The 22081-nt window shown below is 33.5% G+C and overlaps 5 protein-coding genes across 8 annotated transcripts in view; 1 reads left to right on the forward strand and 4 right to left on the reverse strand.

The window, feature by feature from the left end:
* Positions 1-906, reverse strand: part of Pkn (serine/threonine-protein kinase N) — a 37209-nt gene extending 36303 nt beyond the window's left edge. The window contains exon 1 of the mRNA XM_087413825.1: positions 436-906. Coding sequence (XP_087269951.1) covers positions 436-459 — 24 coding nt within the window. The 5' untranslated portion in view covers positions 460-906. The remainder of the gene's footprint in view (positions 1-435) is intronic.
* Positions 907-1369: 463 nt separating this feature from the next.
* Cog6 (conserved oligomeric Golgi complex subunit 6) lies at positions 1370-4456 on the reverse strand. 2 transcript variants are annotated; one of them, XM_011057693.2, is made up of 9 exons: positions 4239-4453; positions 3867-4141; positions 3648-3792; positions 3092-3303; positions 2793-3013; positions 2311-2702; positions 2079-2240; positions 1798-1959; positions 1370-1732 (listed from the first exon to the last, which is right to left on the reverse strand). In XM_011057693.2, the coding sequence occupies exons 1-9, from the start codon at positions 4314-4316 to the stop codon at positions 1499-1501; spliced, it is 1881 nt and encodes a 626-aa protein (XP_011055995.1). In that variant the 5' UTR covers positions 4317-4453; the 3' UTR covers positions 1370-1498. The 2 variants fall into 2 exon arrangements, with proteins under 2 accessions (XP_011055995.1, XP_011055996.1); XM_011057694.2 differs by lacking the exon at positions 1370-1732 and having other exon boundaries at positions 2072-2240; positions 4239-4456.
* An 8091-nt stretch (positions 4457-12547) lies between these two features.
* SelT (selenoprotein T) lies at positions 12548-14098 on the forward strand. The gene is made up of 4 exons (XM_011057680.2): positions 12548-13044; positions 13282-13411; positions 13490-13673; positions 13752-14098. The coding sequence occupies exons 1-4, from the start codon at positions 12920-12922 to the stop codon at positions 13886-13888; spliced, it is 576 nt and encodes a 191-aa protein (XP_011055982.1). The 5' UTR covers positions 12548-12919; the 3' UTR covers positions 13889-14098.
* Positions 14089-16012, reverse strand: LOC105146996 (PITH domain-containing protein CG6153). 3 transcript variants are annotated; one of them, XM_087413894.1, is made up of 6 exons: positions 15699-16012; positions 15076-15252; positions 14927-14970; positions 14780-14854; positions 14582-14686; positions 14089-14440 (listed from the first exon to the last, which is right to left on the reverse strand). In XM_087413894.1, exons 2-6 carry the CDS (start codon positions 15241-15243, stop codon positions 14233-14235), a joined length of 600 nt encoding a protein of 199 aa, XP_087270020.1. In that variant the 5' UTR covers positions 15244-15252; positions 15699-16012; the 3' UTR covers positions 14089-14232. The 3 variants fall into 3 exon arrangements, with proteins under 3 accessions (XP_087270020.1, XP_011055984.1, XP_011055983.1); XM_011057682.2 differs by having other exon boundaries at positions 15695-15999; XM_011057681.2 differs by having other exon boundaries at positions 15714-15986.
* Positions 16013-16235: 223 nt separating this feature from the next.
* Positions 16236-17610, reverse strand: EMC8-9 (ER membrane protein complex subunit 8/9). Its single transcript, XM_011057683.2, has 5 exons — positions 17339-17610; positions 17005-17081; positions 16838-16907; positions 16663-16757; positions 16236-16560 (listed from the first exon to the last, which is right to left on the reverse strand). The coding sequence occupies exons 1-5, from the start codon at positions 17540-17542 to the stop codon at positions 16389-16391; spliced, it is 618 nt and encodes a 205-aa protein (XP_011055985.1). The 5' UTR covers positions 17543-17610; the 3' UTR covers positions 16236-16388.
* Positions 17611-22081: the final 4471 nt, after the last annotated feature.

Raw genomic sequence — 22081 nt, forward strand, 5'->3', positions numbered from 1 at the left:
AGACGGTCGACGTTGAAGAAACGGGGGCTGGCCCAAACGGCAAGGAAATCGGACGCATATCAGGTGTGCGCGGCCCGTCACGCCTGGTTTGCCACCGACCGAGAACTCGCGATCCACACGAAAAACCGACCGCGACGGTCCCCGTCATCGATGGGAAAGCCCAGCTTGTGCCTCGGGGTACAAGTGCATGTGCGTCGCGGACGAACGAGAGCGAGCGAATGAGAAAACGATGGAAAGAGAGGTGAGCACGACGAACCAGGAGGACAGGAATCCCGACTCGGAGACACGCGTCTCCCAGGAGGAGACGTGCACGATTATGGCGTCCGAGTAATAACGCACGTCGCACGGGATAAACGCACGTCGGGCACGCGCACCAGTTCGCAAAGAGAGCGTGGAGATGGGAGAGCGCGAAGTGCCTCGCACGGCGAGACTCACCTGATAATAGCTCGATTCCGCCATCTTGCTCCCGCACTCAATAACGCTCTTCCACTCACTCACTCACTACTGCCGCCGCTTTCCATCCGTCCTTTGTGCGCGTCGTTGAGCCGACGGAACGAGAGGTCCATGGCGCGTTTGATCGCGCGGCTTGGAATTATATCGCGCTGCGTGCGTCGCGTCGCGTCGGCGCCGTGCCCACCGCCGTACGGCGCCGCATCTCACGTCGCCACTCCGCCAGAGGTACACTCGTTATCCGAACGTGAAATCCCGTCGAGCACGTATTCCGCCAGCGGACGAAACAATCGACGCGAGTTCGCTCGGCCGATCGGCGACGAAACTGTCGCGCACACAGCGAATCATGCACTACTACGCGGGAGGATGAATGAAAGACGCGCGGCGCTCGCCAACAAAATACGGACACGACCACATTCCACCGCACCGGACTAGCGACTGACTGAAAATGCCGAGCCAATCGCCGCGCGAGGCGCGTGCCGCGCGTGCGCCGATCCTTCGTCGTCGCGGCCGACGCAAGCTCGCACGACCAATCGCGCTCGTCGTTACCTGCACTCTAGAATCCCGCGCCAATCACGAGTATTGGCGGGACGCTAAATCCCAACAGTCTTTCTGAAATTTTAACAAAGAAATCTTTTGCTAAATCCGTCGTTTAACTCTACATTACTCACACAATTTTTTTTTAATTACTGCGTGAAACGTTTCTGATATTCTATATCTCAATTTTCATTTTCTTTGATTTACAATTAAAGATTGATATACTTAATAAAGAAATGTAAAAATTTTTTTTAATTATAAAACAATTTACGCTAAATATAATAATGTGTATAAATAGGATTCATTTAGCGAATTTATAAGGCGAGAGTTCCTCTATTCTGTTCAAATTCTGTAAAAAAAATTATTACATGAGCCGAAAATGTTTAAAGAAATCAAGATACTTATTTTGTATTTATAAAAATTCAAGCATACTCGTTTTCGTACACTTCATTGCCATAAATATATACATTACATATACAATATACAATATTTTTAGAAATCAATAATGTAATTATTGAGAAATTAGTGTCTGAAGAAGATCCTCAGGTGTTCTGGAAAAGAGACCGCTAGGATTTTGGTATAAGTTCTTCGGGTCATGGCAAGCGTCAAACAATTGCCTATAGATAGCTCCGATTACTTCAAACGATCGTTTCTGAGTAATCATGCGATGATTATTGCTTTGCAGTAAACTTATTTGCGGTAGCAATAAGACATCCGGCATCACTAGAAATGCCTCCAATTTATTCTGCAAAAAATCAGCGTCTTTGATGGTATTTATATGTTATTTTATTTTATGAATAAATTACTTACAGTGAACTCTTTCACGCTGAGGGCATCCATGCCCGGTATGGACGAAAGTGGTCCCTGATCGTGTCCTTGCAGGATGGTGTAAATTGAGCCAAGGTTTAAATGCGCTACCAAAGAACTAGCTTGCTCCGACGTAAGTGTGTCGATTTGCGCATCGGATTGTGCCTGGATTATTATAGTCGATTGCAATCATAACAATTTACAAATAGACATCAAATGAAGCAATGTGGAAACAATTTCAGTCTATTACGTCTGACTCTAGTGTGTATAAACTAACCAATCACCTGTAACCTTTCTAATCTTTGATCCATATACTCGTACAGTGCCAACGTTGATTGTATCTGATGCATACAATTGAGAAGATAAACGGCCATATCCACGGTTGGCAATCTGGATGCTGTTTCATTAACTTCTTGAAGTAATGGATCGATGATGCATGACACAATCTGCCAATCATTAAAACATAAAATAGATTTTTTCCAACAAAAAGATGACAAATATTCTTATTGAATATACCTGTAACATATCTTTTTCTCTGTCTTCAGCTATACTAGCGACAGATAATATTTCATTTAAGAGCGATAATAGTCTAGAGACTGACGGAGCAGGGACTAAATCACTTCCGGGAGGCTCCGCACGCTCTCCGAGAGCGATTCTTGTTTCTCTCTGCAGTCTACTTAGAAAACTTTTTTCACTTAAAGCTAATAAATCCAATAATGTTTGATCTAAGATACTATCGGGTATAACTTGTTCAGTAATAGCGCGGTAGAATCTGATTAGAGTTGTTATCGAATATAATACTGTCGCTGGCGCCTCTGTAGATATAACATGCTCTATTCTTGATTTTAGAGGATGACATAATCCTTCTGTAATGTTACTTAATGCCTGTTTCACCTGGTCCGACACATCTGCAATAAACAGATTCATATATTTAAACAAAATATATAGATTCAGTATATTTAAACAAGACTCAAGATGGAAAAAAGAGAGCTTCTTACCTGTTTTATCACAGCCTTTCACTAAAATAAGAATATTCTCCTTCTCTACAGGAATTACTTGATGTAGCCATGCAAGCATATCACCGACATATCGCTTAGGATCATTGGCATGCATTTCTATAGGATTAGGTGTTCCAAAACTCTCTCCTAATGTTAGCGCATCTATAAATGATCCCACCAAGGCAGTTCTCCTAGCTGTACAGTACTCATCTAGAATATACCTAGCAACATATGTTAATTATGATAAAAATAGCAGATTCAAAGAAGCAATACCTGCATTCAAATGTTAATCATCTTACTTGAATAACACTGGTCTATCTTGTAACTTATTCATGGCTTTAATGAGTAACGGCGCCAAACGTTCGTTTTCTATGTTTTTACACTGAGTTTGCGTCCATCGATATAACCTTTCAAGCGCAGATTCTTGTAACAATGTCATTCTTTGCATAATATCCAGAGCCAATGTTTGATAACCGGACTGCATCAGTACTCTACATTTACCATGAACATCCTAAATGTCAAATCACATAAAAAGGAGAAGAAATAAATATCATTATTGAAAATAAATCATTTTAAAAGATAATAAAACAGCCGAGCTGATTATTCGTATGTTTGTATATTATAAATATGATAAATATAAAATAGTAAATTAATAAACAAGGTCACATAATTTAATAAAACAATGTTTAATTTTCATATATTTATCATATATTTATGTTTATAATAGATAATAGCATGAACTAGCTCAACTCATAAGCTCCTATTTTATTATCTTTAAATTGTTATTCTTACAATTTAATTTGCGTTTTAGTTGTAATTATTTAAGAAGCTTTCTATGTAGAGCTTCCTACTAACCTGTACTTTACTAACTACAGAAAAAAATTCTTCCGTTATAGGCGACTCCCTGGCTGATCCATGCAGTACAGTCAATTCAGATGGAGTCAATTGAAAATTTCTGATAAATGCACTTGCAACTTCTTGCTGCATAGTTAAGATTTGACTGGGAATAAAGATAAATAACAAATTTTTTAGAAATACGAATGTGTCATTGTACAAACATACAAATATCTTTACCTTTCACTCTGAAGCTTTGAGGTCTGCTCAATCAGTTGTGAAGTTTGAGCCTTCGTAGCTTGTAAGCGATTAGTCATAGATTGCACAGATGTGTTCATTGCTAGAACATTTTGATAAACATCGTCTAAGGAAGCTTTTACTTCCCTGAATGAGGCTAAGAATTCTTCGTTTATCGCCAGACTCCGTCTCTCTATTTTGCTACGCAGGTTTCGGCGAGAATTCAATGTGTTCTCTGTGAAGAACGTTGACAACTCTTTCAAGGCTTCTAACGTATCCTAAAATACAGGAATAATTATTAAAGTACTATGTACTCAACTCACTGTATGCAGAATAAGATTTTAATATAATTGGTTTGTTTTTCACAATTTATACCTTATCATGTTCCACCCTAGATTCCAATAATTTATTGACCCTCCGCACTAAGGCGGAGTTCATGTTTTTCTCGCTCATTGCAGACTTGGATCTTTAAGTTTATCTGTAGTATATAACCTGTATATCAAAATTAGTCAAACGGTACACGTCACTTGAGAGATGAAGAACAGAGCAGTTTTTTTCGATGACCGCAAAATGTCCCTGCGCACTATACTGCCCTCTGAAGAAATGGATGTCAACTATGCAACGTCCATTTTCTTTGCTGTATTCCTAAGGGTATACTCGCACAACTTACATAAACGCATGAAAATTATCCAATTGCATTTCTCCTATAAGGTGCATTTTATATTTAAAAAACATAATCTTGGAGTTACTAAATAATTAAATTTTTTGGATAGCCGAAACTTGAACGGTTTTTCCTTTTGTAGTTTTGAATGTCAACTTTAAGATATTGAAACATATTTATCCTTTAAGTATTTTTGCTTCAGAGTTTAACATTTTTGTATAAAAAAAATACAGTTTTCTCATTTTGTTAACTATATTTAGTTAACAATTTATATACAATTTATTATAAATATACAACTTTACAAATACTTTCTAAAGATGTCAAAATATATGTAAGAACCGTTTAATAATTTTTATATACTTGCAAAAGTGATGAAAATTAAAGTATGTAATTTAAATAAAAAAATTAAAAGAGTTATTTAGTATTAATTCATTATTTTAAATACTACACTTCTGACTTATTTCTTTAATATTTAATATTTTATATAAGTTTCCAAAAACTATTTTATATCTTTTATTTTAAACAAGTTTTTGTACCTAGTTTTTTACATATTCCTACGATTTTATATTTTAAATAAGTTTCTGGAATTTATTTTCTATTTTTTATTTTAAATAATTCGTATGTTATTTTATCAAGCCATTGGCGTTATACGTAAGTTTAAGAAAGAATTCCCAAAACACGGATAATTTGCAGTAATAGTAATATCTTAAATTAATTTATTACTAGTATGAATAACTGAAAAATTAAATAATGATTAACAAGATGTTTAGTACTTTTAGCCAAAGCTATATTCAGCACAAATTGTTTCACGGTATTAAGAAAATTTGCATGTATCTTATATATAAAAAACATATATAGAATATTTTATCAACCTTTATTGAAGTATGAATCATTAAAAAGAATTATGAAAATTAAGACATAATGTTGGAATATCAAAAATATCTCACGCGAACAATTACTAATTCGTTTAAGAGAACCATGCAAGTAATATAGGATTGTGCCCGAGATGCCACAAAGCAAAACGCGAAATACACGGCGATATCCGTTTGTCAAAATCATGTAAAATATGAAAAATATAATTGAATAAATCATTGAATATTTTTCGTCGTTTGAATACGCGATAGTTGGGTGTAATCTAAAAACATCTGGCGAAAAGCTCGGTAGGGGAAGGGGGTCACTGGCGACGAAAAGCGGTGGGACGCGGAGCGAAGGCGAAGGGGGGCAAGGTGCGGTGGTCGATCGTCATCACTTCGGCATTCGCTCGGCGACTTCGCGGCGAGATGGACGTGTTGCGTGAGTCGCTTCGCGTGTCGCGCATTAATCTGCGAAAATTGGATATTCACAAACGCGAATAATTGATGATTAATTAAGGATGCTCGAACAGTAATATTGCTCAAAATTAAGGTGTGTACTCAGAGTTATATCTCAATCTTTATTACTCTCTTTACATTCAAATAAAGATTAATAATAAGATTAATAATATACATTCTTTAAGTAAAGATAAACGCAAACATTTTTTAAATTATGAAACAGGACTAAATATAATAATGTTATAAATATAATTCGTATTATACATTTACAGATATATAAATTAGATATCCAAGAACGATATTCACAGTCCGTTCTTATTTCGAGACTGTCTTAAGTAATGTCTTAAGACATTAATACGTCCCTCTAATTCGTGACTTCTTAAAATTATATTTAAGACGGTCTTGAATATGAATACTTTGACTGTGAATATCGGCCTAAGATATAGAGTTGTGCGCGTAACGAATTCAAAAAATAAAACGTAAATCGTATAATAAAGCATCGCGTAATATTCATCGAAGAATATTAAAACGTAATGAATAGATTATTTTACAGATTTTATAATAGGCGTTAACGTTAGTATTTCGACAGTTAGACGGTTGGCGCGTGACCTTCGGTTGGGGATGGTACGAGGTGGCACGGAACGGCGCGTCATGTTTACGCCTAGTTATCGCGCAGTTATTATTCCCTTACCGAAGCTCGTATAAACAACGTAGCTGTGTCGCGGCTTCTTTTCACATTATTTTTTGAAATCTTTTTCGCGAAGAATGTCTAATATAATACGAAACGTTGTATTATACTTTATCAGTAATTATTCATACTAATCGTATTATGTGAATATTCATAAAATACAACATTTCGTATTATATTTAGCACTTTTTGCGATTATTATATGTTTCAAAAAGAAATGTAAAAAAGAGCAGTATGCGACACAGCTACTTGTTTGTACGAACGATATCACACGAGTCATAGAAAAGCAATGTTGATACGAATACTCTCATGCAAAAAAGTCGCAATTCCTGCTTTCACAATTAATACAGTTTAATAATTTAATTAATTTTTGTTTTTGTGCATCTTTCGATCCATTAAAAAATTAACTGTAACTTTGGAACAATTAATAAAAGAAAACATTTCTCCCTTTTATTAATCTCTAGCCTTTTTTATTGACTCTAATCATATCTTATAGACATCATTTATTTATAAAAAAAAAATTCAACCCTTTTATCTGCTCTGACTTTATTTCGCAATGATAACGAATTGCAGATGTGTGTTTGATGTTCGTTTCTAAAAGTTAACCGCATAACTAATTATAACCGCAGTTAATTGCATAATAATTACAAAGTAATATGTAGATAATAGCTATATATTATATTTTTCAGATTATTTTCCCTCTCATGGGTACACCTTGACGTGGTGAGGGGGATCAGTACCCAGAGGATATTTATACGAAAAGAATGGTTTTTCTCAAATATCTAAAAATTTTCGGATATGTCTGAATGTCTAGATAAATTTTTAGATATTGAGTAAAATCGTTCTCTTCGTGTAAAAATCCAACGGGGGAAGTTAACGTACCCTCGTCGCCGATTTACTTGAAAATAAACGAACCGCAGCCGGTTCGTCGCGTCGCGCGTTTCGAGAGTGCCGTTCAAGTAATCGGACTCAAGTTATAGTCCGCGCGCGATTATAGTTCATTATTCGCAAGTGTTTTACGCGAGTGTCCTGTGCATATTCTGAGAGGAGGAGGAGGTCTGGGAGAGACATCGGGCACCGGTGGAGCAACCTTGTGGTAAATATTATTTTTTACTTATGTAAAATTAACCTTTTTTCGCTTGTTTTTAAATCATTTTATTTGACAATGATTTAAAAATGATTATTTTTAAATCATTGTTAAATAAAATGATTTAAATAATTTTATATTCAATAAAACATATATTCTCTAAAGTAATTATATGTATTCTCTAAAATAATTATATGTATTTTTTAAAAAAGATCTTAGCAAAAATAAATTTGTATACAATTTTTTAATAATTTTTAAGTAACTCTCCTTTTATCTAAATTAAATAAAAGGAGAGTTACTTAAAATTTAGATAAAATAATTATATATATTCTCTAAAATTATTATGTGTATTCTCTAAAGATTTTAACAAATATAAATTTGTATAAAATTTTAAAGTAATTTAAATAATACTTTAAAATTTTATATGAATTTATTTTTGCTAAGATCTTCTTTAGAGAATATATATATATAATTATTTTAGAAAATATACAGTGTTTAGAAAATAATGATAAATCTTTCGCATTGGGACAGAATGGACTAAACTGAGAAGAAAAGTCCTCTACTATTTTGCAATTTTTGCAATTTAACAAGATATTAATTGCTAAAAATTGTCGAAAATCGGTCTTCAATAATTTTTTACTCAATTACTATCAACTTTGCAGAAAAATTGCAAGAGGCAAAAATTATTTATTTTCTTCTCGTAGAGTTCTAAGAATTTTTTAAGAATTTTTTAATATCGTCGTATTTTCTCATGCTGTTAAAAACGAGAAAATGCAGTACTAAAAAGTTGATAACAAATTCTGAAAAAATTTATAGAGTTCTATGAGAAGAAAAAAATAATTTTCATCTCTTGCTGTTTTAAAGTATTTGAATAAAAGTATTTGAGTAAAAAATTATTCAAAACCAATTGAAAAGCAATTTTTAGCAATTAATATCTTGTTAACTATTTCAAAATGATAGAGGACTGTTTTTCTCAGTTTAGTCCAGTCTCTATGCGAAAGATTTTTCATTATTTTTCAAACACCTGTATATAATCATTTTAGAGAATATATAATTGTTTTATATATCTAATAAAATAATGGGTACAAAGTTCGATGCTTATATAAAAATTATATTTTCAGAATTGCACAATTATTTTCAGCAAACTGCATGCGTTCATATAGCAATTATTTTTTTAAGTAATGATTATTTCTTTACTTTGTTTTAATTTGAATTTTAATTTATTTGTTACAGAATCATCGACGTTGCAGATGTAACTCCACTGTTGCGCATCGGATCGGTGAGTGATAAATCAATATTTTTATTAGGGTAACAGATGATAATTTTATTAGTATATTATGTACATACCTGAATACACACATGTATGCATGGATTTAATATACGGACAAATATATGTATAGTATTGCATACATCTGTTTCCTTAAAATGAACAAATTAAAACTGATTAGAATAAATTTAGTTATGTATGCCTGATTCTCTGGCGAATTTTATAGATCTATCGAATTTCTAAAAATTAGCTTACAGAAAATAAGTTAGAAAATAGAGAAATTTTAGAAAATTAAACTTGATGGAGAAATTAAACGGGATAATGTGGCAAAGTATAAACTTATATATAACAAGAGCATTGATTTCTTTATTCTTTATAATTGTAAACTTACGCTACAACATGTTACTTAGAGTCTATAATTTAATAAATATCCTAAATGATTGATACACCGTATATACGTATATAGAATCATACAAAACAGTTGATCCTCAGAGAAAAAAATCTCATCGATGTATAATTCTTTCCACACATCTCTCCTTTTCTCTTTTTCATAAATTATTTACATGAATTATTGCGCCTTTAACAGGCAGTTATATAAATAATAATAAATTCTTCGGTGTTTTTTGTACACGTCTCGAGAATGGTGAAAGTGCGCGAAAGATCGATGCAATTTTCTGCATGCGTTTCTCGACATCGAGAAAGATAAAGCCGGGGCAATAGAATTACGAGCTATCGCACAGACACTCTGTTGATAGTGATTCCGTTTCTATTGGAAATTGGTTCGGCCTCATAATGTCCCGATCTATCGTATATTCTTCTTGAATGGCCGCTGTATCTGTTACGAATACAAACCAATTTATATAACATTTTTATCAATTTATATCAATCCTATTTATCTCTTATTTTACTTATTTAATCCTATTTATTTAATAATTAGAAAATAAATTTCGCGCACAGGAAAAAATGTTACGATTGCCACAATCGGAAGTAATAATAATTTTGGCCCATCAATACATTTTTCCGTGTGTATACATTATACACCTTAATCAATTTTCAATTCGTTATCTATAGTATATTTAAAATAATTTTAAGTAATTAACTCTTTGTCCGACGATCTCGTTTGGAGTCACTCTTTTAATTTATAAATTGCTTGCTGAATTTTTATGAAGTTTGGCCTGTAGGATAATTTGATAAAGCTTTATTCGAATTGCGGTAAAAATTCAAAAATTCAAAATAGTAGATTTAATATGACGAACTGAGGTAAAAATTAAAAAATTTAAAATAGTAGATTTAGTATGACAAACGGAATTTCAAAAAAGTAATTTAATTATTATAAACTCGGTTTTAGGAAGTTTTAGGAAATTTTTAATTCTGAAGTAATATCAAGTTTCCAATTTTGCTTTGAATAGGTACTGATTTCCAAACTGACTTTCAAACTCTGAACACTGATTTTGAACATTATGACATAGCCTCTTTCATAGAGATTATTATCTTTTTAAAAATTCGATATTTTTAAACTATATTCAAACTCAGAAATGTTTAGAATCTTCTAAAACCTAAGTTGCACAATAATCAGATTATTATCTCGAAATTTTAATTTTAGAATTTTGAGACCAGAATCGAATTCAGTGTCCTTTTTAGAAAGCAAAGTCTTCATTAAGTAACTTTATTAGAAAGCTCCGAGTCTCAAAAGATTAAAATTAGTTGATTTTATAAAGTTATTATTTAACATGACAGATTCGAACATGAATGGGATAATAATTGCATTTTATACTGCACTGTAAAAAAAATTACATGTAAAATTACAACAATTTTAATGGATAATTTTAGGCTCCATTATTAAAGGTGTATCTTTATATAGATACACCTTCATATATAGATACATCACAACTTACAAATAACATTATTTTTTTTATAGTAATTAAACAATTGGCGAAATTAAATTTACAATTAAAGTTAAAGTTTTCTTAAGTTATTTTATTGATATGTATAAAAATATAGATATTATGGTATATTACCATTTTATAATATTACAAAAATTTGTACATTTACATAGAAATTATAAAATATACTATTATTGTTGTGTAATTTTTTCTGTCAATCATAAAAATATATTTGTACATAATTAGAGATAAAAGTAGTAATTTTTATTAAAAAAGCATAATTTTATATTTCCACATATTATTTTTATTCTTATTTTTCATGTAATTTTACATACTTTTCTACAGTGTATAAATCGAATTGGTGTGTCTCTTTAAGTTGTGTTTTGCACAATTGTGATTTCCCAAAAATGCTAGTCATGATATGATAAACTAACATTAATTGCTCTGCCATATTTCAGGAATTCTTACTCTATATTTGAATACCTATATTTGTGTCACTTTTAAATTTCAACAATTAAATATTAATAATTAAAATTAAATAACATCAAGGTATATAACAAATAAATTTTTTATATTAGACAATTTTGAATCGTGAAAGCTCTGCTTTTTTGTGACACAATGCAGAGTTCTTATTGGATATCGCTTGTTGCTCATCTCTCATCGCGTCCAATGTATAATAGGCATTAAAGTCGGTTCTTATTTTAAAATCATCTTAAATAATGTCCTAAGTTGCTAGTACGGCTTTCTGATTGGTTCATGACATCTTAAGACTGTACTTAAAGCAGTCTTAAGTATAAGTTCTGACTATGAATACAGGTAGAGAAAAATCTGAATCTCTATTAATTTGATAGATTTTAATTATTTTATCCATTCTAGGAGCACCGCAAAAAAATAGATATTATTTTATAGTTGACATCCACTTCTTCAGAGGGCAGTAGTGCGCGGGGGCATTTTACAGTTACAGGAAAAACGCTCTCATGTTCTCTCTCAGGTTTCTCTCTGATTATATTCTTACTGTCTCTACTGATTGGTCAATTCACTTATTGTTTATATTTTACTTGATTTTAATGCTTGAGCTTCTTTTGCCATGATGGCCCTTAAAATTATTAGGTGTTGGAATTAATTCGTAGCGTTTTACAAGTGATGGGAAGTACTTTCATTAATGTATTTTTTAATGCTCATGTGAAATAAATAACATTCTTTCATTAAAAACGCTACGAATTAATTCCAACATCTAATAGAAAAAAATGAAAAGGAAATTGAGTCACGATTAAAATGAGAGTACTTTGAGATCCTGTCTACGTTTTTCAAGAAAAATTGCTAAAATACATTCTTATGAAAAACAAGATTATTCGAATACGCGAATTCCCTTGGGAAATCTCACATGTCCGAGGCAGTGGTCTAGTTTCCACCGAGGGTTTAAACCAGATCAGAATCAGTAAGAACCAACCAACTACAATCGAGTATTCCCCTGTTACAGTAGACTGTAGTTGGTTGGTTCTTACATTCTGATCTGGATTAAACCCTCGGTGGAAACTAGGCCATTGAGACAAAAAATAAAAGAGCGAGGAATCGGAGATTCTGATAGACCGGAATCAGACTACACATTGAAGACTGAAATTTGATCTAAAGAAATTTTAGTTCCTATTATTTTGATTAGTTAAATTTAATCTTTCGATCTTCAATAATCGTAGTTTGATACTGGCCATATATACTACTCCGATATCATTGACGTGGAGAATAGACAACCAATGACATTTCACCACCCTCGAACGAGACATGCGCACGAGCAAGAATGTCGAAATGAGAATGATAATTCATATTTTTATCATTGACAGTCGATGAAAATTCATTTTTCAATCCATCAAATTGAAATTTAATAGTATCAGTTAATTTGACAATATCAGCGTATTGTGATAATAATTATGAAATTAGGGAGAGCTCGTGATAAATTTCAACATTCTGACAAATCATTCTACGCAATTACGTATGTATGTACTACGTAGTGCACTCTAGAGAGCGAAGGACAGAAAGAGAGTGAGAGAGAGAGAGAGAGTAGGTATCATGCAGTAACTCGACGCGTTCAGTTGCGTTTGGCGTCGTGTGGACGTGTAGAGTTGTATTCTTCAATGAATTGACAAGAACAGAATAAAAATAAATATGCGCTGGTTAATTCTGTGTATCTTTGCGGTTATGCTGATGCACAGCATAGAGGGGAACGGCGATGAGGCGCCGTTAACCAAACTCGGCGCAAAAACCGGGCCGACTCTGAGGTTCTTTTATTGGTAAGATTAACGATCGTTTTGTTGATTTTCATGGAGGCTATCGGAGGTGTCCATCCTATAAGATAATAGATGGTCATAAGCTGTTAAATTGTACACATGCTTTAAATGAGGGACACTTGTTAGGCTTCTCACATTAATCTCAAGACATTATTGAATATTGCAGTGTTGATTTTGTCGTGGAGCTTTGGGCTCTGGCTTATCATTAAATCAAGATAAAATTATCATTCCCTGTTGCAGCTACTCGTGCGGCTATAGAAAAGCCTTTGAACAATACGTAAACATTCTTAAGCAGAAGTATCCAGAACTTCATGTCGAAGGCGAGAATTTTAACCCACCTGGTTACAATATGTTAATTGCGAAAGCACTGGTAATTGAATTTATTGTCTGATCTTTCTATGATCTGTACTTCTGTACACGTCTCATAAATATGTAAATTTGTATTTAGGGTACATTAAAAATACTTATGATTGTTCTAATTGTAAGTGGAACTGATTTTGGTTTGCCCCTAACATCAATATGGCAGTGGTGTTTAAATAATCGTTTTTATTCCTGTATATTGATTTTCCTGCTTGGCAATGCCATAGAAGGCCTATTGGTCTCGTCGGGTGCATTTGAAATACATTTCAATGGTAAAGATATTTATCTCACTTTCAATACAAGTATCAAGTGAGATATTTGATCATTACGTGTATCATGATATATTTCAGACGTTCCTGTTTGGTCAAAACTTGAAACTGGCAGGATACCACAACCATTGGAATTATTTCAAATAATTGACTTTCACCTAGATATGCAATTTTCAGAAATGGAAATGGACGTAGGAAAGATCAAGTTCCAAACATAAGACAATGTTATTTCATATTCTCAAATTGATAAATCTAAACTGTACCATGCCAGAAAGAATGCTAATGGTGTAATGTGATGAAAATATGTACAATATGTATTTGTTAAGTAAATAAGGTCTTTAATGTATATCTTATCATAAAACAATTCCATTAAGACTACAAACATACAAGTGTAATGGAAATAAAGCTGTTACCAAAATTTTTTATTATTACAGGATTTTTATTCAAAATCACACTAAATATCCATAGTAAAATATAATACACAATTTTACAGTCACATCCTTAATGTCCGTTTCCTGTGCTTAAAAAACCAGAATCTTACAAACAGGTTTTAATCCAAATATCATTTAACTATTCTACTGACTTCATTAAAGCCTGTTGGATGGTCACTGATAAGAGGACGTGCTTCATATGTACAAATAGTTACACCATGTTTGTGAGCTGGAGTCCATTCCCCTTTGAGACCAATGTAATAAATTTTAATTTGTTCTGTATTTCCCATACCACTAAAGTAAAGGCTTAAATGCTGCACTGATGAAAACTTGACTGTTCTGTAATAATATTTATATGATACTTAATTTTTATAAGAAAATTTTTAACATCTCACACAAATAATTTGTATATAATCAGTTGCGTGCTCTAAAAATTTTTAAATCTAAAAACAAGTATAAAACAGATAGCTGAATTATTACCTTACAGGATATTCATGTATTCCATATGCATCTGTAATTAATTCAAATTCCTGCTCTGGGCTATTAGCTAAATGATCAAATAGCATGTGCGGCCGGTTTTTATATCTGTTAATATACGTAAGTTTATTGAAACATATTTTATGTCTTAATATTGTTATATAATTTTTCTTATTTTTGAGCAATTTTAATTATACTCACAATTTCACTGTTTTGGGAGAATAACCTTCATCTGCAACTACAATAAGACCCTTTAATTTTACATCTCCTGTGAAACTGCAAAAAATCAAATACAATGAGAGACTGAGATACATTTCTATAAAAATTACATCAGGATATAATACTTACGGTATATTAAACAGAAGCTCATCATCGACATCACTTTGAACAAACTGAAATAAGATAAGGAAAAGATTAAAAATCATAAAAGAATCTTAATACAAAATGTTAAGATATATTTGATATTTGTAAAACAAAAATTTCTCAAGAGAACTTACCTCTGATCTATCTAATCTTTCTTCCCATGTTTTGAAAACTTTAGCACCACTGCCTTCCTCGTGCTCATTTAGACATTCCACTCTGTCTTTATCTATTTTTTCAAATAAATTATAACTGATTCCTATTTCTGTATCATGTACACTACCACAATTACATCGATGTTCCATTATCTTACTCTGTTAACAATAAAACATTTAAGGATATCAATATATACATGAACAGAAATCATTCAAAAGAAAAAAATCTAGGAGATCAAAATAAATTATGTATTTACATAATTTTACATAATATAATCAATCATAATATTATCATAAAATATAGCATACAATGTTGATAAAAAATTATGAATATAAATTACACGAATGAGAACATATCTTTTATTTATTATTTTTCAGTATATTCATAATCTACAAATAATTTGATCTTATTTTCCAATGTTATGTTTAAAATATTATTTTGCTGTCTTTGAAGAGAATGATTATCTACATTTTAAACGTTTATCACATTCTTTAAAATTCTTTAAGAACGTCAGATGTTATCAAACTAAGGTTAAGTTCACACGACAACATAATCTTAATAATTGTCATAATAATTACAATAAAACAATATTTTACGTACATACAGATAATAAAGCTACCTTTGTCAGTCGAATGAAGACAAGGAGAAATGTGAAACTAAACCGTTCCAAGGAACTATTTACATTGAAGCTCCCTCTCCTTCAACAGCTGCCTATTTAACCGGTCGGTAAATAATGTTTTTGTCGTAGAATTGTAAATGTAGAAATCAATATATATTTAGATTTCAAACCATTTCGCATAATACAAATCTCTCCTATTATTTTCCCATTCAATTAATGTTTATTGCACAATTTTTTAATCAGATTTATAGAACTCTTGAAGATTTTTCATAAAATTATTTTTTAAAAGAGCGTACATATATAAGATAAGGGGAGAGAGAGAGAGAGAGAGAGAGAGAGAGAGAAAATATACATAAAACTAAACTAGATTCATAGTATTCAAAATAATTATTCTTTGCAATATCTATAAATGTTAAACTTACATCCGCCATTGAATCCAAGCAGGAACTTTCTCTTAAAAAAGATAATATAAGGTTTATTTAAAAAGTGGAAATTGTAGGATAATGTGAGGTAAAAGTAAAGTTCTATTTAAAAACAAGTGATATTCATTTATAAACTCTATAGCGTATGTACATTTGTTTACTTCGCATATAGTGAATGAAATATAGATAGAGTGCAACATAAATAAAACAATCTTTGTATGAACTGTGTGTGGAATGGTTGCATTGTCGTCTCCTATGTGTGTTTATCGACAGCCTCGTCGATTATTTTATTTAATTTCTGATTTTGCCAATCAAGAGCAATGTTATCGAGATGGTTGTCAAAATCGATCAGATTCCTATACTCCTCTGCCTTCAGTAACGAATACATTGCATCTGTGTGTGCAATATCATCCTCATAAATTATACTGTAACAAAAAGAATGATATATGATACCCAGAAAGAACTCTATCAAGTTGATCTTTCAAAAGTCATAATTTTTCAAAATAATCTTAAAAATGTATAATTACTTTGCCTTATCCTTTGGCTTCCATTTTCCCTCTACAGATTGTGAAATTCTCAATGGACTCGAGCCCATACCTAAAGTCACTTCTCGATTATCCACCTAATAACAAAACAAAAACTAATAAAGTTTACAAAAATAGATGTAAAACGCACTTTGATATAACAAATTAGCAAACATACCACTACCAACAGTGCACTGTTGAAGTTCTCTGCAATTTTATCCGCTATTCTATGGGCTGGTCTGTCTGTACTATATAAAGAACACAGCGATAAATTAGTATAAACATTAGTAATTTAACACAAAGAAAAAGGAACATTATTAAAGAAATATCACATAACTATCATACCTTAAATCATTTATATTTTCATTGGCCAGGTAATAACCCGCTAGTATAAGGCCTTTGCTTGCAGCTAACTGGTCCACCTATTACAACATTAAATTAATATAATAGGGCGCATTGATATTATTATCCCTATTATGCTAACATAAAGAAAACATGGAATACTTGATGACCAGTAATGACCTACTGTGACTTTTGTCATTGTATAGGTTAGGATATTGATATCCACGTCACACACTAATTTTCGCACGTGTTAAAATATATACTTAAAGAAATGCGACAGTACGTACGATTTTACGAAATGTTTCACTGCGGCAGCGAATGCCTGTCAAATATTTACCAAAGTAAGTGCTATTTCCGCCATTGGGGAAACGTGTAGGCATATATGGAATAAAGGTATCGCATCCTCGATGTATAGATCCGCCCTGCCATCCTTGTTCTTTTGTTTGCCAAGCAGCAGGCCATTTATTGCACAATGCGGATATTTAGCTGCGTGTAAAATAATTTTGCAATACGCGCGGGGCGAAAAGAAAACATTCGTCATCGTCAAGGGTACACTGTAAACGCAAGCAGACGCGAGGAGACCAGAATGAATCAGTATTGCCAATACATCGCAATTGTCAGGGCGGTGAACATTAAGTCTTTTCTCCCTATATAGTGCGCTGACGAAAAAAAGAATTGATACATACGATTTATCTTTTTTCGTAAACAGTTCTCGAAAATGTATCTTAAAACGAGAAGAATAAAATTAAATCCATTGTATTTAATATTAAAGAAATTTATTATTATGATATAAATATATATATTTCAGATATTATTTATAATTTGTAATATTAAACATGTTTGCAATTATAAGTAAAAATAAATTCAATAATAGAAAATATTCTATTTTCGCAAATATATTTAATATCAAATGAATTTATTGTTATAAATATTGACACGTTCTGTGCAATTTTTTTTTTATTTATCACAATATATAAATACTATAATATTAATTCTTGGAAATACATTTCAGATATTGTTAATAATTCAATGTTAAATAAATTATTGCAAAGTTATTTAAAAGGTGCGTCGTTAACATAAAATTCGGAAATCCTATGATAAATTTGTATCGCAACCTTTTCACTTCTTCTCGAGAGATAAATTCAATTTCGTGCTCCGAAATTGCGGGTAAGAGAACAGCTTGCGAAAAAAGCGTTAACATCGCGCCAATCGACGTAACGCTCATGTAATGCGATTATATCCTCCACTTCGATATAAGCGGTTCTGAAAAAGATTACGAGAGACACGTCACGTCAGCATCATCCTCGCGATCGTTTCCCGTGATCGCCGGTCATCGCCGCGCGGCGCAGCAACGGCACGGCTTCGCGCTCATTGTGATTTTAATAAGCCTTATGCAAATTACAAATGAAATTGTCAGAGGCAGGCCCGCGGTCCATTCTTCGTCGCTGATAGGGACAATTAGAGGAGCTTTGTCCAGCGGCCGAGCGTTGTCCGGCCGGCCGGCAACTTGAGTTTGACCGGGAGAGAAAGAGAGAGCGAGAGAGAGAGAGAGAGAGAGAGACAAAGAGAGAGGAGAAGACCACCCGCCAACCCCTGATGCTTGTATCCGCTCCCCGGAACGTTCACTTCCGACTCTCGGAATCGCGCGCCGCCGCGCCGCGCCGTGTGCCCCATTGTGTATGTTCTCTCGATACTCACGAGTCATCGATACATTAACTGAATTAACGCATATCGCTGCGTAGTTATTAACACATTCATTATTATCGTTCTTAATAATGCTAAAAAAAATGCAATTATTTCCTTAGGGTGGAGCATAGCAGAATGCATAACGCATAACAAAATTAATTAATCAGTCGTTTCTCTCCTTTCCATAAAATAAAAGATTCTGATTGGTTGATTTTCTTGTACATTATGCGTTATGTAAAGGTCTGTGCTCCTTTAATATGCTGCGATGATTTTCCAGTCTTTCACTACACACGATGGGTCATTCCGAATTAATTTTCATCACTTTAACAAATATATAAGAATTATATCAAATGATTTTTACATATACTTTAACACTTTTAGAAAGTATATAAAATTGTGTATTTAAAAAAATTAATTAAATATTATAACTGCCCAGATAGCCAAGTCTGTAGAAAGCAGATTTTTTAAATGTCCGCTATAGACTGTGCCAATAAAATAACAACAGAATTGTTACAGAATTAGATATACATAATATTGTTGACTGACTGCTAGAAAAAACGTAACAGAATCGGCAGGATCTGCTCAGTTTCTGCCAACAATTTGCCTTCACATTATGTCGACAGGCGATTAACAGAACATAAACCTAATGCGGACGCAATTGATGGCAGACTGCTGTCATTTTCTGCTCGAACCTGCTGACAGTCTGTTAGAAGACTGCAGACATTTTATCTGGGTGATTATTTGATGCTCCTAATTTAAAAGAAAACAAGATACGAATGACCCAATCATGTGTACATATTAAGGGTTATCATAATTATAAAAAAATTAATTTCTAACACTTATTACTTGGTTTATGTTTCGATCTTAACTCTAAAATCCTAAAATTTAGCTAATGGAATACAGATTCCAGTTAGAACCAATTAAGACTGGCAGTCTTATAGGCTGAATTTCAGGATTTTAGGGTGACTGAAGCATAAACCAAGCTTGTGGCAGGCGCGATGCAAAATGTGATCTGGACTAGTCGCTGTTAGAGCTCAATTTAAAGATACTCATAGCGAGTATCTATAGGAAACGGGCAGGAGATACTCAATTCTTAACCGCGAGAAACGAATTTGCTACGCGGTTGGCTTGATTCCGCAAGAAGGAAGACGTCAGAATCGCGGCGTGGAATTGTTCTGCCGTAATCTGAAAAGGGAGGCAGAGGAAGCGAGAGAAAGATACACGTTCTCCGGAATCCCGGGGCCCAGGAGAACGCGCCAATGCAATGGAAGGAGTGAAAGGACGGAGGGGCAAGTTGAAAATCGAACGGAATCACGGAGGCTGGAGGTCGGTGGTTCGGGGGCGGAGATAAGTTTTTACGGTAGGGTTACTAACTTACGGACTCGGCATTGTCGAGTTCCCGCCGACGGGAGGACAATGCGCCTTCGGAACACAATGCTTCACTCTGGAAATCTGAAGGCAGTCTTGACTACCAACCTGCAACCACCCATACCGCCTTCCTATGTGTCCCCCTCCCCCATCGCCCAATACTCGCTCCTTCGACACATACCCATTCCACCTCCATTGCCCACCGCACCATCCTGCCACCCCCGTCGGCCTCTGTCGTTACTTTCTCATTCTTTTGCTCTTACCCAGCCTTCTACCCCTTCGCGAAAATCTCCTTTCGATATAGCTTCCTCGGCCGTACGTCGTGAGTCCAAGTTCGTACGATCTCCAAGTTCATATTCGTAAATCTATGAGTTTAGTGGAAAACGCGTGTTTTCAAAACACAAAAGAAATATCGCTGAAATTTCCCTTTCAAAGATCATACCACATTTTTGTTCTCCAATCGAGAGATACTTTTGAAGCATTTTTGTTCTATATGAATTCACACTTGTATAAGCGCGTACACACACGGACACACATACTCACATATATCTCGCTTATTGTAATACAAAATATAAAAGGCGCGGAAACAACGGTGGCGAGCACGGTAGCGGGGCCTGAAAGAGGCGGGAATAAAACGGACGAAGAAAGGCGGACATACGAGAGTATTTCAATCGCTCCTAGCTTTTCTCTTTAGGCGGGCTTCGCTGTTTCTTTGCCTCACAAAAGCCACATTGTTTCGTCCACCGCTCTCCTGCGATGGGACGCAAGTTGAAATGCTTCTCTTCTCGCGAACGCGAGACGGCAGATAGTATCGGCAATCAGACATGAAACGTAGATTTGAAGACACATTTGATGCAGAAACATTTGTCGCTGCGCAATCCTTTCTGACAGCATTAGTATTTACTGGTGGATACACCTTGTATTTAAAAGTTTCCTGTATCTTTGATTTTGAATCAGAAAAACGAGACATTCGAAAGTCTGAAGTTTGAAAAATAATCGTCTATAATTAGTTTTATTATTAATACAAGTAAACTTTTATTGCTGGTATATAATATTTTCTAATCCTCTTTGAAGTTCAATAATTATTTTGGAGAAATAATAAAAATTAATTAATCTATTCCTATATTTTCTTGTTAAATACTAACGTTGTGATAAATAATCACTTCTTTCAACAGTAACTTATAATAACGCGCTGCTAATTCATGAAACATTTTAATTTCTTTCGATGTCTATCTCGACGGTTGTATTAGATCTCCCACAGAAATGCTCATCACTTTCCCTCAAAAGGTTTTCTTCTCACAGAGCGCGTCTTTTTCTCCCGTTCCTCTTTCCCGCCATCTTTCTCGCTCTCTTTCTGCCTTTCTTTCTATCTGCGTCTTCTTTTTTGCGATGTCGCTCGCTCGCTCTCTTTCTTAACTCTTTCATCCCCCTCATCTGCCGCCGTTCTCCTCGCGACAACATTCTTTTCAGTATTCACTGTGCAGTTTCTTGTACCGATACTTCCTTCTTTCATCGTCGCGTTATTCAAGCTTTTGATGCCGCGGCGACAAAGCTCTTTACTTCTTTCTGTGAACGAATGAAAGCAAAGAACGTTGGCGATATATATGTAATATATAGATGAATACATATATTATATATATATATATATAAAATTATATTAAATATAAATATGTAAAAATAAATTATACAGTGTTCCAAAATTTGCGACTCAAAATACTAGAATAAAAAAGTTTTCGAAAAATTAAGTAAAAGTTTCTTTGTAAATTTTTACTTATTTACAAATTCACGTATTGGTCTGGTATCAAAATTTGTTTTCCGGACCACACTATTAATTAAAAGCTATTTACAAGATGATTATAAAGATCCGAATGATGAACGCGATAAATTTCTTCCGCTCGTCCAAAGGTCACAAATTACCCTTCGTTAACAGAGTCAAGTTCTTTCTGAGGGAATAACGACGTTAAAAGAAATTATTCAATCGAATGTAAGGGACTGTTTTATTATGTCCAATGTAACGATTAAAGAT

This window comes from Acromyrmex echinatior, chromosome 15 (genome assembly GCF_024713525.1).
Source record: "Acromyrmex echinatior isolate Ae372 chromosome 15, ASM2471352v2, whole genome shotgun sequence".
NCBI lineage: Eukaryota > Metazoa > Arthropoda > Insecta > Hymenoptera > Formicidae > Acromyrmex > Acromyrmex echinatior.